Consider the following 17,574-nt stretch of genomic DNA (forward strand, 5'->3'; position numbering starts at 1 on the left):
TGCAGGAAGCAGAGGAAAACTTCAGGGAAACAAAAATATACTTAAGCAATAAAAGAAGAAAAATGCTTCAGCAAGATAACAAAAAGATGCTCTGATAAAGGGACAATTCTGAGAATAAAAAACAGCTCTTGAAAATTAAAAAAAAAAGAATTTTTTTTTTAATCCAGTAAGAGTTGAGAAAAAGAACTAAAACACAAAGTAACAGACACATAAGAGGAAAAAGAAGAAAATCAAACCGTAAATCCAAGAGATCTAAAATCTGACTAACAAAAATCCCAGGAAGAACAGAGAAAATGGTAAGAAATTAGTGAAGAAAATATTTTAGAACTGAAGGGCATGAGTCTCCAAACTGAAAGCAACAAATACAATGAATGCCAAAAGCTTTATGTTCCAAGTGGAAATGACTTCCAACAAATGTTCATGATCAATCAAGTATAAGGTTAGAATAAAGCTATTTTTGGAAATACAAAGTCCCCAAATGTTTATGTCTCACGCATCTTTTCTCAGGAGGCCACTTAAAAGATGAGCGTCACTAAAACAAGGGAGTAAACTAAAAGAGATGAGATGGGACCGAAGACACAGGAGGCTTCACCACAAAATACAAATGAAGGGAATCCCTAACTGCTGGTGACCAGGACGGCCTCTGCAACCCTCGAGAGCAACTGGTCCAGACTGGAGCAGGATAACGGAGTGCTTTGTCGGGTGTCATCGCAAAGCATCAGCCCTGTGATGGGAAAGAAAGCTGGAAGTACAAAAGCCAGAGGGCCTTGCTCACCCGTGGGGACGTGGACGAGTCTGACAGCACTATCAGTTGTGTTCACATGCTGCCCCCCTGCTCCTTTGGCGCGAAACGTAGCTATTCGCAAATCCTTGGGGTCCACTTTCACATCTACCTAGAACAAAAATACGATGTAAGTAAATGCTACGCTGGGCAAATACTTTGCTACTTGATTTATTCCAGGATTTTTCGAACGAACTATATTGCTTTGTGTCCTAAGTCATAGCCATTAGACGAACAGGTGAAATAACATATCAAAGAAAGAACCATAAACTCCCTATTCCAATGGATGCTATTTGTTAACACTGACACAGTGTTATTAGATCATTGAGTTATGCAGCCTTTCGAGTTTCATCATCCATCATTCTACGGAGCCACACTGGGTAGAAAATATATATGTGTGCATGTACAAAGTTGATCTTCATTATTCCCTGATTCTGATTTGTAAATTCACCTACTCACTGAAATTGACCGGTTCCACAAAATCCCTGATGGCGGCACTTCCAGTCATTTGCAGACATGCGCAGAGCAGCAAAACATTCGAGCTGCTCTACCCGTGCACGTTCCCAGCTGAGGGCGGACAAGGTCACACCATACTTTCTTGTTACAGTGTGCCCAGAGGATAAAGACAGAAAGGGGCAGGGCAGTATCAGGCAAGAAGCTCTGGGGCCAGCTGGACAGTGTGCGAATCCCAACTCTGGCACATATAAGTGAGGCGGCCTCACAAAAGTCACTTAACATCTTTCTCTTCTGCGAAATAAAAAAAAATAGAATCTGCCAGGATGGGTTGTTCTAAAATTATAATCTATGTATAATATATATGTGCATATATTAACATATACATACAAAATATATATTATATACATATATATTAATTACATATATATATATATTAACACACGTATATACAAAACGTGTGTGTGTGCGCGCGCGCGTGCGCGCGCGCGCATTTCCCCTGGGAATGGTTCAATACTCAGTGTCTGCTGTGACTTTATGGAACATAAGTACTGCGAATAATGAGAAACGCCTGCGTGTGTGTGTGTGTGTGTGTGTGTGTGTGTGAACACGTGCACTCTTATTAATGGACTGAATAGAGGCACTGAAAGATATGTTCATGGTCTAACCACTGGAACTTTATTTGTAAAAAGGGTCTTTGCAGATGTAATTGAGTTAAGATGAGATCAGTCTGCATTATTTGGATAGGCACTAAGTCCAATGACAATTTTCCTTACAAGAGACACCCAGAGGAAAGGGAGGAGGTGAAGGACATGGGAATTCAGAGGAAGAGACTAGAATTGTACAGCTTCAAGCCACGGACACTTGGAGACCCCAGAAGCCAGAAGAGGCAAAGGAGAATTCTCCCCCAGCAGTGAGCATGGCTCTGCCAACACCTCGATTTTGAACTCCTGGCCTCTAGAACTGAGGTAATAAGCTTGGTTGTTTGAAGCCACTGTGTTGTAGTTTGTTAGGGCAACCTTAGAAAACTCTACGCGCGCGTGCGCGCGCGCACACACACACACACACACACACACACACACACACACACACACAAACTTCCTGAGCAGAGCTTCTAAAGCCCTCAGAATTTCCTAAGTGATAAGAGTAAGGGTGTGTAGGTCTTTTATTATTCATAACAAGCCCCTGTCAACTACGACTGAGTTTATGTTAATAAGGTCATTTTTGCAAAGTTCTTAGAGAACGCAGGATGGGAACTGACTGCCAGGAGAACCAACCGTGTGATTACAGGGGTGGAACTTCCAGCTCCACACCCTCTCCCCAGTGGGTGATGATTTAATCAACCATGATGCCACACTGGAGCCTCCATGAAATCCCAGAAGCGCAGGGTTTACAGAGCCTCTGGTGGACTTGCGGAGGTGCAGGGAGGGTGGCAAGCCCAGAGAGGACGTGGAAGCTCTGCACCCCATCCCACATATGGGAGGGTGGCACCCCCGGAGAGGGCTTGGAAGCTCTGCACCTTGTCCCACATACTTTGCTCTATGTGTCTCTTCATCTGGCTATTCCTGAGTTACATCCTTTGCAATAAACTTGTAATCTAGTAAGAAAACTGTTTTCCTGAGTTCTGTGAGCTGGTCTAGCAAATTATCAAACCTGGTGGGGGCGGGAACCCTCCAGTTTATAGGCTGTTGGTCTGAAGCACCGGTAACAACCTGGATTTGCTACTGAAGTGGGAAGAGAGGAAGTCTTGGGCGACCCGGTCCTTAGCCTGTGAGATCTGATGCTAACTCCAAGTAGACAGCACCAGAATTTTATTAAATGGCGGGATACCCACTTAAGTGTCTGCAGAGAACTGGTGAATTGCTTGGTGGGGAAAAAAAATCCACACATTTAGAGTATGAAAGTATTCTGTAAATACACAGAACACACAGGAGTTTTTCCTAGACAATAATATTATAGAATTACATTAGATTTTCACAGATAATGGTATTGAGTTTCTGTAGGTAATGCTGTATTCTTAAGAAATGTAAGTTGAAGACTTGGGGGTTAAAGTCTCATAGTGTCTGCTATATCCTTTACAGTTTGTTAACACACACACACACACACACACACAGAGGGATAAAGCAAATATGGCAAAATATAAACAACTGTTGATTCCCGATGAAGGTTATAAAAGTTTTCAGTGTGGTATTCATGTTTAAAGTAAATTTTAAAAAAGGTTAGGAAAAATAAAAATATAGGAATATGGCTATGTTCAGCTAATAAGATATATCACTGACCTCAAAAGATTATCTGTGGAATTCATTTTTTTCTTAAGCTATAACTCAGGCAATGTTTAAAAAGCTCTGTGGATTCTGTTTTATGAAGAGAAGTGATTTCTATTTAAAATAAAACGAAACATCGTGGTCGGGGAAGCGTTAAGGGATCCCCAGCAGCCATCGGAAAGTTCAGTCTGTAACTCTGAAAATCACAGACTCTCCTAGAAGCCACGGCTTCCAGCATAACACGCATTTACACGGAGTTTTCCGCGCCTCCTGGTGAGGTTACCTCATCGGGTTGAGGGAGGACAATGACTGACATTGTCCCTGTGTGGATACGCTGCATCCTGGATGACAGGCCCACCTCAGGGATGCGCTGAACTCGGTGAATCCCACCTTCATACTTCAAATGCTTAAAGACATGGTCACCGGAAATTCGAGCAGCTGCATGATGTAGCCCACCTAGGAAAAAAAATATCCAGACATATTAATGAATTCCACTTTGAATGGGATCAAGATCTTAAACGCCCTTACTGTAAGGCCTGAATGTGAGTATACAGCCTGAGACGAGAACATAAAGTAGGTAAAAAACTAATGCAAATGTGTTAATATATAAAAGGAAACATACTAAAATATCATTTATGGTTATCTCTGGGGAATAGAACAACAGATTTCTTAATTTTCCTTAATTTTGTACTTTTGTTTCTAAATTTTGTATAAAGAACAACTTTCACTTTTATAAAAATACTATTAGAAAGAAAAGAACACTGGGAGTTTTCTGCACTGAACTACCGTATGCAATCCTAAGCTAACACGCCACGTATAAAAGGATATTCAATAACATAATTTGATAATGACAAATAATGCTATAAATCCTCCCAAGTTTTAGAGAGTTTATTGAAATTTAGCTCTTGCTAATCTGTGGAGTGGGGAAGACTATCACAAAACAAAATCTTAATGTCTAGGCCAGCTTCTTCTGATTGGAATTGTTTTTAAAAATATTTTTATTATACAGTAACATCCAGACATAAAAAACCACGGGAACCAAATGCATGGATTAATGACAAGAGCGTAATAATTTTCTCAATCACCCCAAAGCCCTCCCATACGCCCCTTCCCAGTTGTAATCCCCTCCCTTCCTCAGGAGTAACCATTATCCTGACTTTTATTCTTTTATTTTATTGCCTAAATATGCCACCCTAGGCACTACAGTTTAGTCCTGCTCATTTAAAACAAGTGTGATATGTCTTTGAAATCACTTCATCTATAAGTTCATCATCCATCTCTTTTATTTCCCACCAATTATCGGTCAAGGAACCCGGGTAGAATTTCCCAGTCTGGTTTTGCTGACTGCATACTCTTGGCACAGTTCAACCTGTTCTGCTGCCCTCTGTACTGGCTGCAGTTTGGCAGCTGGATCAGACCCAGCGCGAGCTCCCTGGCAACCACAGGAGGTGCATAATGTCTGGCTGTCTCTCTTTCTCTGGTCTCAACAGCCTTTGATGCTGTCGATACATTAGTATCACGGGGCTGTCAAATGGTGATAGTCTAATTCTATCATTTCTTTCTCCCTTATTAGTCAAAATGCATTTATAAAGAGATATTTCCCCTTGCCCACTATTTGATTACCCAGAGATAGTTATATAGGAAAGGCAGGGTATATGCTTGATTCTGTCCCTTTACCAGTTTTACCAAAACCCTCTGTTTTATCCTACGTTACGCACACAGCTGTCTCAGAACAAGAGTGCTAGCTCTACCACCAATGTTATTAAAAGCGTTAAAACTTTTTCTGCTTATGTTCTTCTTATTCTCCCCCCATTTTTCAAATGGCTGTACTCTATACTGTCAGATTGTTATATACTGGATTCTTTCCCTCTTAGTCCTCACTTAGGCCTAGTTCTGCAGGTAACCACATAGTTAATGCTCATCCCTACTCCTTATGTTGCTACCTCATATTTTAGTTGTCTGAAGTTTTGTTTTCTTCAGAAAGGGATCATGGGAAGAGTATTTCCTGAATTCTTACATACAGATAACAGTGTGTACCCTTGTAATGTCAGTTTTGCTGATTATAAAATTCTTAACTCAAACTTCCTTTCCTTGAGTGAACTCCAACTCTTTCTGGCACAAAGTGCTGTTACTGAAAAGCCTGATGAAAATCTCATTTTCTTTCCCTTAGAAGTCACAGGCTCTATTTTTTCCTCGTCTAATAGATTTTTTTCCCTCTTTTTTTTTTTTTAAGTCCAATAATTTTACTAGACTATGTCTTAGTGTTAAGTCATTCTGGCTGGATAGCTTCAGATGTGCTCCTTAGATATGTGGCTTAAAATATATTTTTTTTCTATTTCGGAAGAGTTTTGTTGAAATGTTGTTTTGGTAATTGTTACACAGCAATAGATAATGGATACAGTATCTGCTCTGATTCTTTTTTATCATATACTCAATATTCTTGGCCTATTTTCGATATCATTTTCCTTCACTCCTTTATATTTTTCTCCATTTCTTTTGGTTCTAAAAGAATTTTTTTACTACTGTTTTTTTAAGGCACGATCTGTTTACTTGCTCATATGTTCCTTGGTTTATTCTTTTTGAAATGATTTTTCTTTTATTTTACTTTCCCGGGTCTGTGACTTCGTTTCTAATTCTGATTTGTGGGGTTCTTTCACACCTCACATTGTTCTCTTACTATCTTTTGATTTGTTTTGAAGCAGTTGATAATTGATTTGATCTGTTTTATGAACACATCTTCTCTGGCTCGTTTTTACGTGAAATTCGTTTTCCTTAAGTTTTAGAATGAGGCTAAGTCCAGGAGGCTCTTCTACCTTCACAGAGCTCTCTGGCTTGGGGGTGATGTTCTAACACGCAGTGCCTTGCGTTCTCGGATTCCCTGGCTCTGTTCCCCTCCCCGACTCTGGACTAGACCGTCTCCTTCCTTTCCCTCTCTTATCTCTGTCCTGCTCAATTTTGATTCCAGTCAGAGCAGTTTTTCTTCAGTGTGGGGCCTAGCTTCGAGAGGTCATGGGGCTAGACTGCTCCCACCCCTCAAGTCTTCTTACCTAAGGTCTGAAGACTCACTCGCTATTGGAGAGGGCAAAATTCCCACCACGTCTTCATTCAACTTGCCTTTTTGGCCTGTGCAGAAGGCAGATGGATCTTGGGTAATGACAGTGGATAACTCTAAACTTAACCAGGTGGTACTCCCATTGCAGCTGCTGAACTAGATGTGGTTTCACTGCTGGAGCAAATAAACACTCCCTGGTACCTGGTATGTAGCTGTTGATGTGGCAAATGCTTTTTTCTCCATACCTGTCAATAAAAACCACCAGAAGCAGTTTGCTTTCAGCTATCAAAGCCAATCATACACCTTCTCTGTCCCATCTCAGAGGTGTAACAACTCTCCAGCCCTATGTTATACGTTAGTTTGCAGGATCTTGATCACCTTTCCCTTCTGCGAGATAGCATACTGGTCCAGGAGAGCCGAAGGTGTAACTTCAGTTACTACTGATACTTGCTGACAGCTATATCAACTGCTAACTGCTCTGTGAGAATTTATCTCGGTTATTTCTCAAAGCAACCCTTGGACAGTAGGTTGAATTCGGATTCATATTCTTACGTATGCCTTGAAACAATACTCACATAATCTGCAATATAAATGGCGGCCTCTTCAGGTGTGCAGTGCTGTAGCTCAGGTTATATTATTGTCATTTACAAATAAGGACACATAGCTGTCAGCAAATATCACTTTGGTTTACCATGTTCCTAGGCAGAGGCAATTCTGGAGGCTTCCACTTGACCTTTCTCACCATAACATTCCTCATTCTACAGGTCAGAGAGCCAATGTGTAGGTTCTACCAGCTGCTGAGTATATCTGCTTCACTTACACATCTCAGAACTGGGGAAATAATTTCATGACGGGTTCAGGGGTCCACTGGGCCCACTGTGAGACAGACCTGAGCTAAACTTCATTGACACCTGATCCTGCTAAGCTCCTCTTCTGACTGATGGACCTGACATTTTAAGTCTTCCGGAAATAGGGTCAGTTCAGAGGCAGTGTCCAGCAGTCCCTGAAATATCTGATTATTTCCTTTCCCCACAGCACAGTTATCCTGGTTAAAAATAGATGGATAGATGGAGTATGGATGGATGGAGAGACAGACAGACATACTGAACTATAGATACCTCTCTCAATATATATCCCTTTGGGGAAGGCTGGGAGAAAGATTACAGAGTACATTTTTGGCAGTCTACCGGGCTCCTCAAGGTAACTCAGCCTCCTGCTTATTTAAGTGGTCTGAGTCTGTAAACAGGCTCAAGTCTGGGAATGAATTGAGGGTCCGTGACTTCTGTTTTTATGATACAGGTTAGACTTTGGTTCATTTGACCTAGAACTCCTTAAACAGATCGAGTAAGAATTTAGTAGCCTTCCATTCTATTTTACTTCTAGAGACACTATGACCAACTGGCCAGCAAGTCTATACAAGTCAGACCAGTCGGCTGCTACTTGGACTCCGCTGGTCACCTGGTAACCAAGACCATCTTGCCTTTGGCCACGGAGTGCCACCACTTGGCACTCACTACCCTGAGATCCAATTACTCCCAGCGCATCTAGGTTCCCCAAGCCAGTTACCAGAGTTTCCGCTGCCAGGGCTCTGAAGAGTGATCACAAAGCCCCTCGAGGAGCCAGGGCCCCCTCGCAAGTTTATTTCTCACAGTTGTGGTGAAAAATCTGTCTTCTGGATGCATAAAATTAACCTTTGGATTACTTTCTGACTTCCCCTGAATTCAACTGGTGAGCAGATGACAACAAACAATTATAAACATTAATCTGCTGGGAGGGAGGAGATAATGTAATACAAGTCACAGAATCCCTTTAGCTGGGAAAATATTTCAATTCGTTAGATACCAGGTACACAGCATCACACAGTGTCAGACCCACGTCACGTGTCAAGAGTCAGCAGCCTCCACTGTTTGCACAAAGACCATCTGGCAATCATTTAGTTTGGATTATTTATGTAATAGCTGAGTATTCTCCCTATCTGTATCAGTTACAAAACTATAAAACTTTAAGCCACTCGATATATGAATATTTGCATGAAAGTGTTTCTTTTCACACAGCTTTTAGTGCTATGTAAATCTCTGTGGAATTTCTATATCAATTAAAAATCAAATTTATGTAAAATATATATATACACACATACATATATGTATGCAACCTAACATATATATGTGACATATATACATATATATATACTTTATATATATGTATATATATTTTAAAGTTAGGTGCTTTTTTTCCTCTATTCTAGTCTTTTTCTAATCACATCTTTTTCTTCTAATTACAATAAATAAAACAATTTTTAAAAATTATTTTATAATTTCAATGAATAGAAGTGTATTCTTAGTTTTTAATTTTAAAGGTATGAGTAAAATATTTTTTAAAAAAATTTTAAATGTCTTTTTACTTTTAAAATATCTATTTTATTTTGCTAGTGAGTAAGTATATCTAAAAGAAAGGTCCCAACCACTGTTTAGGCTCTTCCGCGTACCTGAAACAGAAACTCTCTTCCTATTATTAAGTTCATCCCCTTTTCACTCCTGAAAGGTGGATTCAAAATATCCATGGCATTTCCCCCTATTCTCTTTCATAACGCTGCTGTTTCTGATTACGCTCCCCCTGAACTCTCTCCTCTCTTGCTTGCATAATATTGTACGGTCCTCCTCCTCCTTTTGGCTTATCTGACTCTTCTTTTTCTTTTGCCGACCAGCCTATCTTTCTAAATGTGGCCATTCTCCAAGGTCCGGTGCCCTGGATGTTCCCTTTCTGTAGACTCTCCCTTGCTTATTCTCTCGGTATCAGACATCGTCTCTGTGCTGAGAGCTATCGAATATCTTTCCTCAGCTCTGTCCTCTCACCAGGGTTCTGGTTATACAACTTTAGCATTTGCGGGATATTTCTAAATGGATGCTTAGTATAACCACAAACCTAATAATTCAAAAACCACTTAACATTCTTCTTCTCAAATGGGCTCTGCCTTCCAACTATGATTCCATTCAATAGCATGAATGAACATTGCAGTCTTCTGGCTAGAAAGATTAGAATCTCTGTGGCCCAGCTCCCTGAGTCAGAGCTGACTAATGGGATGCAGTGTGGCTCTGGATCAGGAGGACTTAAACTGGATCCCAGGATTGCCATTACTTATTGTGTGATCCTGGATTAGTTACTCTCTGAACCTGGGTCATTATCTGTAAAATGAGATTAAGAATGTCCAGTTCACAGGATCAGATAATCTAGACTGTACATAAGACATAGTGGGCAAGCAATAGCCCCTCTTGTATCCAGTCAGTTACCCGATTTTGCCCATTCTTCCTCTGAAGGTCTCTCACGGCAAACGCCAACCCTTCGCCACACCTGGGTTACTCTAATAACCTCTCTGCAGTCTGCCTTCGATCTGGCCTCTTCATTCCATTCTTTATAGTGTGTCAAAATAATCTTAAAAGTATGTATTTATCAAATCATATTCTTATTAATAAAATCTTAAACAATTCCCTATTCCCTGACAATCGAGGCCTGATTAGCTTTCAAGGCCATTAGAACCCTACCCACCCAAAGCTATTTCCTGTGACTTCGCATCACAATACACTGCAGGTGCAGGGCTTCCTCGCTGTCCTGTGCTCACACCAAGGCCTTGCCCACCACCGCGCTGCTGCTCTGGTTCCCCCTGCTGCTGCACCGCCTGCATTTAAACCCTGTACCAAGCACAACTTACTGATGCTATTAAATGGTTTTCGTTTCCCTCGATTATTTAACTTATATTAACTCTCTCTCCCCGCTTTGATAATTTGCAGTTTATTATCTGTGACCCCTCTGTCTACTACAGTGTACCCCTGTATAATCAGGCAGATGGCAACTCCCAGGTGGATTAAAAGGATGGGACAAGAAAATGAAGATCAGATGTTCAGATTGACCACACTTGCAAATTTAAAAACCTGCGTAGTTTGTTATTGTTTATGTTGTATAAGTTTTTATCAACCCAACTAGAGTGAAAGCTTTTTGAAAATAAATGATTATTTTTTTCTGCAGTCTCATAAAAATCTAACACATCATTAACTACTTTGTCTAATTGACAAACCTTCCGATTATATATCACGTAAGTGATAAAATTCTTTAGAGTAAAAACCTCAATAGAGCAACATACGCCTTGCAGGGCAAGGTGTATGTCCATTCTCCACAGGGAACTTCTCTCTCATTCAGCTGTTCCTTCCTGGAAGACACCTCCCTCCCTCCCCAACTCCTCCCTCAGCTAAGAACCCTACTATAGTAAGCTACCGTGACTGATGAGCCTAGTCACAGGATTTAGTAGATACAGATCAAATGTTAAAAAAAAAAAAAAAATAGGACAAGACAGTTTTAATCAAGCTCAGAGGAAAAATAATTTTCAGCATTATCTATGGACAAAATCCTCAAATTACACCTACCATAGTCAGCAGGTGTATAATTGAGAAGTTCAAATTTCCAGTGTTTGTAGCTTGAATAATTCTGGTACATGTCAAATATTTCCCGAGTAAATTGTTGGCAGATATCACCTAAAAGAAAATACAAAAAGTGTTCAGTCAGCACCAGTTTCTAAGAGAAGGATTCTTAGGTCCAGGCCTTCGGGAAATGAGGAGTAACTACTTCAAATGCCAAACACATTTAGCAGACTTTTAAGTTGCAGTGTGTCAAATCAAAGTAAAATTTAGGTTATTGTTTAGATTATTTATAATAAAATTATTTTACTGACCTCCAGTGGTTCTTCCAGATGTCACTTCTAAAATGACATCATTTTTGTCATATTTCTCCTTTGGCACTAGACTCTGGCAAAACTAAAAAAGAAAAAATATATATGAGCATTAGTGAGTTTATGTTCCATGGGCATATGTACAAATATTACTTGAACTTAGATAAAAGACCCCAAACATTAAAAAAATCAGTAATTAACAAAATCATATAGCATCCCAGTGAGGTCTAGTCCTAAAATGCTTTAATAAGTAGACCCGATTAGACCTAAAACAAGTGATCAATTCATTGTTAACAATGAAGTTACTTGTCAGGATATTCTCTACAATGCTATCGGATTATCTTAATTTTCTAAAATGCAGACGTTTAGATCAAAGTCCAGAGGCCTCCATTCAATTTTCATCAGACTTTGCCTCTTATTAGTTCTGAACAGTAGTTTCTTTCATCTAATGAATGAAGTAAAGCTTTGAAAGTCTTCATTTGGACAAAATGAGGACTTTTTACATATGATTGTGTATTCTCTCCTGGCATTAATGACAGAGTACACCAGGCCATGCCCTGCCTTCTCAGTAGAGTCGCACTGTTTAAAGAATATGTTTAGGACACCCAAGATAAGGCTCAAATAGTTTCTTAGCTGTGACAAGAAAAAAATTGGGCTTCCTAATAAAGGAGTCAACTTTCTTCTTAGGGAGAAGAGGAACGCAATTTTACTTCTATTATTACTAAAAGGTCTTTTGAATCAAACTAAAAATATCTATGTGTCATGATTTTCCCTACTGTCAAATTTTAAATACACCATCCATGTTAGAAATGATGTAATCTGTGGGAGAGAATATTGGACTGAGTCAGACATCTTGCTTCTGCCTTTGATTAGCTGGCTGAGTCGTGACAAAGTAACAGATACTGCCACCTCATCCCCCTCAACCCCTCAAATAAGCCCCTCAGTCTTTCCCAAAGTAGGAAAGACTGAAGGCAGGAGGACGGCAAGCATGAGAGGGGAACATAACACACAGGACTGTGATTTTCATTGTCTTTTAGACAAATCATCCACTGAGTTAGAAGAAGCTAAAGACTCGTGTCAACCCATTTTCTCTATGCCCTGGATTCCTTCCATTCTATCCAGAATGCGAATTTTCAATCCTTAATTAACACAATCACCATGAACCAACTACCCTTTCTAAGGCATAAAAAATCCCTGATTCCTCCCCTTAGTGAACTCAATTTATCAGCATCTGTTTCCTTGTCCGGCAAGTTAATAGACTCAACTTTAGACTACTGTTGCCGGGGGTGGGGGAGGTGTTTTATTTTTTGATATCACAATCTCTTCAATCTCATTCTGTAGCAAATTACAGCACGAGAATCAGACTTAACAAACTAGAGTTTGGGAAATACTTAGAGCACCAAAGAATAGTCTAGCAAGACTACGATTCCTTTATATTAACACTATTGCGATGTGTTTACCTCCTAAAACATACCTCACTGTATAACGTGTTGATTTTTTGAGAGATGGTTTGCCTCTCTTCCAATGCAAGTTCTTGTAACTGCTTTTCATCTTGTTTATTTAGACCTAGAAACCAGCAACAGTAATAATGGTAAAAGTTTTTAAATACTTACAGGGCAACTCTTAAATAGCTACCTAATCTCTGTCTACTAAACTGTATTTCAGTTGTAAAGGCAGGAGATTGTATAAAAGAACAGTTAGAAGAGTTAGAGAATGTCAACTAGCAAGTATTTGTGAAATATGTTAAAAATATTCAGTGTGAAAAGAGCATGATCTTCCCCAAAGAACTTGTGATTTAAATGTCTCCAAGTCATCATAGAAATCACTGATTAACCAAACAGGTTTAAAAAGGGACTGGCTAATTAAGTACAATCCTACATAGTGTAAGCTGGGGTGGCCAGTTCTTGTCTTAAGGCTGCAGCCGTTGCTCGGCACACTCTGAGTGACCTGGCACGGCTAGAGCCTCCCTTTCTGTAGAGTGAATGTCGCTGGTATCACTGTTATTACAGAATACCAGAACTGTGAACCTAAAAGAGACTTTAGAAATGATCTGATCCAATCTGATATCACACATGATACAACCAAAGCTGGAAAAAGTTATGTCAGTTTAGCTTAGAAGGCATTCAGTAAGCTCCTATCTGTGCAAGTAACTTTCCCCAAACTAATTAGTTACATCATGCAAAAAGAATAAAAAATAATCCTCATTAAAAATAGGTGAGAGAGTTGTGCCATTAATAGCAGGCAAGAAAATGCAAGGCTTTGGACATCCAAGAGTTCACAGGGATAACTATGACTGGCCTTGACACCTCTAAGGCTTCCTTAAGCAAGCTGGAACACGGAACAAGGTTTGGAAACTAGAAACCAACAGCAAAATTTGGATAAATGTCGAATCCCACATTAGTCCATTATGCCGATCTCTCGACTTCTGCATGTTTTGAAAAATTTTCATGAGAAAAAATGTTAAGGCAATAGCAATATTAAGAAATACTAAAATTAAAAATAAACACCTCTCACATCATATAGAAAATAAATTCTAGTAGATCAAGATGTAAGGGCTAAAAATATAAAATTCTTGGAAGAAAACAAAAATATAAACCTTTTTGACCTTAGATACTGAAAACACAAGCAACAAGATCAAAAAAAACCCAAAAAACAAAAAACTGGACATCATCAAATTTAAAGTGTGGTGCTTCAAAAAACAATCCACAAAATGGAAAAAAATTTCTGCAAATCATACATCTGATAAAGAACTTGTGTCTGTAACATAAAGAACACATATAATTCAGTAATAGAAGGACAACTCAATCTAAAAATGGGCAAAGGATATGAAGAGTCATTTATCCAAAGATGATATACAAATGGCCAATAGGCGCACAAAAAGATGGTCGATATCATTAATCGGGGAAAGTCAAATCAAAATCACGAGGAGGTACTACTTCACACCCACTAGGATGGCTAAAATCAAAGGGGTAGATAACAGAGTTGGCAAGGATTTAGAGTAATCAGAACCCTCATACACTGGGGGTGGAATGTAAAACGGCACGGCCACTTTGGAAAACAGTCTGGCAGTTCCTCAAAAGGTGGAACATAAAGTTAACATACAACTCAGCAATCTGTGTCCAAACAAAAACTTGTACATACATCTAATAATTGAAAAGTGGAAATAACTCAATATCCATCAACTGATGAATGAATAAATGAAATATGGTATACCCATACAATGGAATATAATTCAGCAATAAAAAAGTGAAGTACAGCTATAGGCTATAACACAGATGAACTTTAAAAATATTATGCTAAGTGAAAATCGCCAGTCACAAAGGCTTTTTATATGAAATGCCTGAAATAAGTAAATCTATTGAGACAGAAAGTTGATTAGTGGTTGCCTAGGGTGGTGTTTCCTTTTAGGGTGATGAAATAAATCCTAGACCACATAAGCCCTTTGATGGGGTAGGAACTATATTCTTGTGCCCCTGGTATACAGCACTGTAGGACAGTGCTCCATAGAGGTCTGTTCAATAAATTAAAGCTTCTGAAAGGGTCAGTACTCAGTCTTCCGACCCTAAGAACTTCCTGGCATGGACCATGAGGAGTCAGTCTCTTAGCACTTCCGACCCTAAGAACTTCCTGGCATGGACCATAAGGAGCTCAGTCTCTTAGCACTGAAATACTTTAAACACCCAGAATACAGAGTCCTGTCCTTTCCAAGTATAGAACTTACTACTTGTAAGCTTTTTAAAAGACTGAGTTCAATAAAGTGTTAACTTAGAAAATCAGTCTTGTACCCATACAAGCACATATCTTTAACCTACTTTTATACATTGATTCTAACTCTTCAATTGCTTGTTCGGCCTCCTGAATTTCTTGGTAAATGGCTGCAAGTGGCGCCAACTCAGCGTGCCTTCGACTCAACGCTCTTTGGTCCCCTTGATTCACAGAGATATTCTTCAAACACTGATCAAGCGTTTGGTACTCCTTATTCAGGTCCTCCATATATTTCTGTAGTGCCTTATGCTTCCAGAGCATCCTGCTGTCCTGATGACAATATCTCCTGGAACAATTCTTATTTAGCAGATGATGGAGAACGTGATACCTGTTTTGTATAAAACCCCACAGCCTTCTATCAAGATGTATCTGTCTAAATTGATGAGAAAGGGGGTAGATGTGACACTGAAGAGATGGATGTCTAAAAAGCCAAACATAGAGGTGACGATTCATCTCAGCATCTGAAATATAATAAACACAATATGGAAAAAAAATCAACTCTATACATATGATAAAGCTGGAGGGAGCCTCAATATATCTTGTTCAGTTCACTGCCTCAGCCAGCTCCAAACATGGTCCCAAACTCCATAACCCACAAAAAAGAAAAGAATTCTACAAACCTCTGAAAACATAGTAAAATAAATGAAGATAGCACTGTTTTCTACCCACTGAATATATATAATTAACTAAGGCAAATGAGTAGGAATGTAACCAACAAATGTCAATAGAATAGGTTAAATCACTATTTTCTAGAAAGTATCTAGAATTGAGTGTGTGAAGAAACACGTGAAAGGTATAAAATAATCATGCAAACTTTAGGTGGTTCAGATATTCATAGATTTCTGAAGTTTGAAGGAAATATTACCTATTTTCTTGTCTAATTCTTTAATTTTACATATCCAATGTCCAAGGAAGTTAAGTAACTCAATGGTGATTATTTCCTCGGCCAGACAGAGGCAGAGCTGGTTTAGAATGCAGGGCCCCTCTTCAGAACTCGGTATTTTTCATCTCAAGTCTACAATCACTATTCAAAGAGCTTTCCTTTTAGCTGAATCCTAAAGGAAGCTTCAAATATTAACAGACTAAGAAAGTCGGTCTGCCGAAAAGGGACAAGAGCAATAACTACAGTTGACCCTTGAACAACACGGGTATGAACTACACAGGGCCACCTATATGCTGATTTTTTTTTTTAATAGTCAGCCCTCTGTAGTCCTCTAGTTTTGCATCTGCTGATTCAACCAAGTGTGGCCAAAAACAATGTTTTTCATCTGCTGCTAGGAATCTGTCGACTATTCTGCACTATTCTGCACCATTTTATATAAAGGATTGAGCATCTAGCCTTTTGCTATCTCCAGGGGTACCAGAACCAATCACCTAAGAATACGCAGGGATAACTGTAATTACGTTTTGGGGGAGTCAAAGTTATATGAGAATTTTTAACTGGGGGGGGTTGTTGCCCCAACTCTTGCATTCTGCAAGGATTGACTGTACAAAACAATATTATCTCATCTATGTTTTCATATTTTTCTACAATATACAGTATACATGTAAAAAAGGCAGAGTATTTTGAAAAAAACTAAAAAATAAATATACCCAAATGTTAATAAGATGATTTCTAGTTGTGAGATGATGGATACTTTTTGCTGGCTATTTTTTCTTTCTAGTGTTTTTCAAGTCTTCTATTTACATAGCACGTATTATTTTTACAATTAAGAAAAAAAAAGTTACTTAAAAAAAGTACAAGTTAGGTGAAATTGGCTGAGTACTATGTGTTCTCCCCTCTAACATAGATAACAAAGAGCTAACAAAAGCACACAGTGGTTTCATTGAGTAAGAAAGAGAAAAGATAAAGTGTTTTACGGAAAACACTTTGCCCCTAAAATCCTGAGGTTCAAAGTTGAAATAAGAGTCAAAATTTATCAAAATCAACCTTAACTGTCTCTGGTGTTCATACTATGCTAATAAATGCATTCATATATTAGTTTATTTGATTATAAGTCTACTACCTGATATATCATTACCTCCTATAAAATTAAATATTTAGAATAGTATCTAAAATATTCAAAGTCTTCAGGGTTCTACTAATACACTTTAACATACTGAAACACTGGGAAAAGGACTGTGGAAGAATGCACCAATGCCCAAATGCTACAATGCCCCGCAGAAGTTTCTATGTGTCTTTACATCTAGCCTTAAGCGCATCGGAGGACGTGTGTCCTTTTGAAAACGGACAGAATAACAGGACGGCAACATTTTTGTTATAACACGTCTAACTAAAATTTCCATCTTAGGAAAAGTAATAGAATGAGTAACTCTCAAGGTCACGAATCTCAATGTTAAGGACGGAGGCGGGGAGGACCCAAGACGATTACTCTCTGGGAGTATCTACGCCTGAGAACAGCAAGCGCTGTCCATCACCCACCACAGCAACAGGATTACTCTGATACTCCGGGAACAATACTCAGCGCCCGCGTGTCAGAAGTGACACTGAGCCTGAGCGAGAGCGGCTCGTGTAGGCCACACTATGTAACTCAGCATATGC

At 39.2% G+C, this 17,574-nt stretch overlaps 1 protein-coding gene across 3 annotated transcripts in view; it reads right to left on the minus strand.

Annotated features, from left to right (window-relative positions):
* Positions 1 to 17,574, minus strand: part of MTRF1 (mitochondrial translation release factor 1) — a 30,302-nt gene that overhangs the window by 12,315 nt on the left and 413 nt on the right. For 2 of the 3 annotated variants that reach the window (XM_015591790.2, XM_006914947.3), the window contains exons 2-7: positions 15,080 to 15,493; positions 12,742 to 12,833; positions 11,271 to 11,352; positions 10,966 to 11,073; positions 3,782 to 3,954; positions 776 to 893 (exon numbers count right to left, since the gene is read on the minus strand). In XM_015591790.2, the coding sequence (XP_015447276.1) occupies positions 776 to 893; positions 3,782 to 3,954; positions 10,966 to 11,073; positions 11,271 to 11,352; positions 12,742 to 12,833; positions 15,080 to 15,485 (979 nt within the window). In that variant the 5' untranslated portion in view covers positions 15,486 to 15,493. The remainder of the gene's footprint in view (positions 1 to 775; positions 894 to 3,781; positions 3,955 to 10,965; positions 11,074 to 11,270; positions 11,353 to 12,741; positions 12,834 to 15,079; positions 15,494 to 17,574) is intronic. The other variant, XM_025049026.1, reaches the window with a different exon arrangement.

Source organism: Pteropus alecto, unplaced genomic scaffold, assembly GCF_000325575.1.
Source record: "Pteropus alecto unplaced genomic scaffold, ASM32557v1 scaffold35, whole genome shotgun sequence".
Taxonomy (NCBI): domain Eukaryota; kingdom Metazoa; phylum Chordata; class Mammalia; order Chiroptera; family Pteropodidae; genus Pteropus; species Pteropus alecto.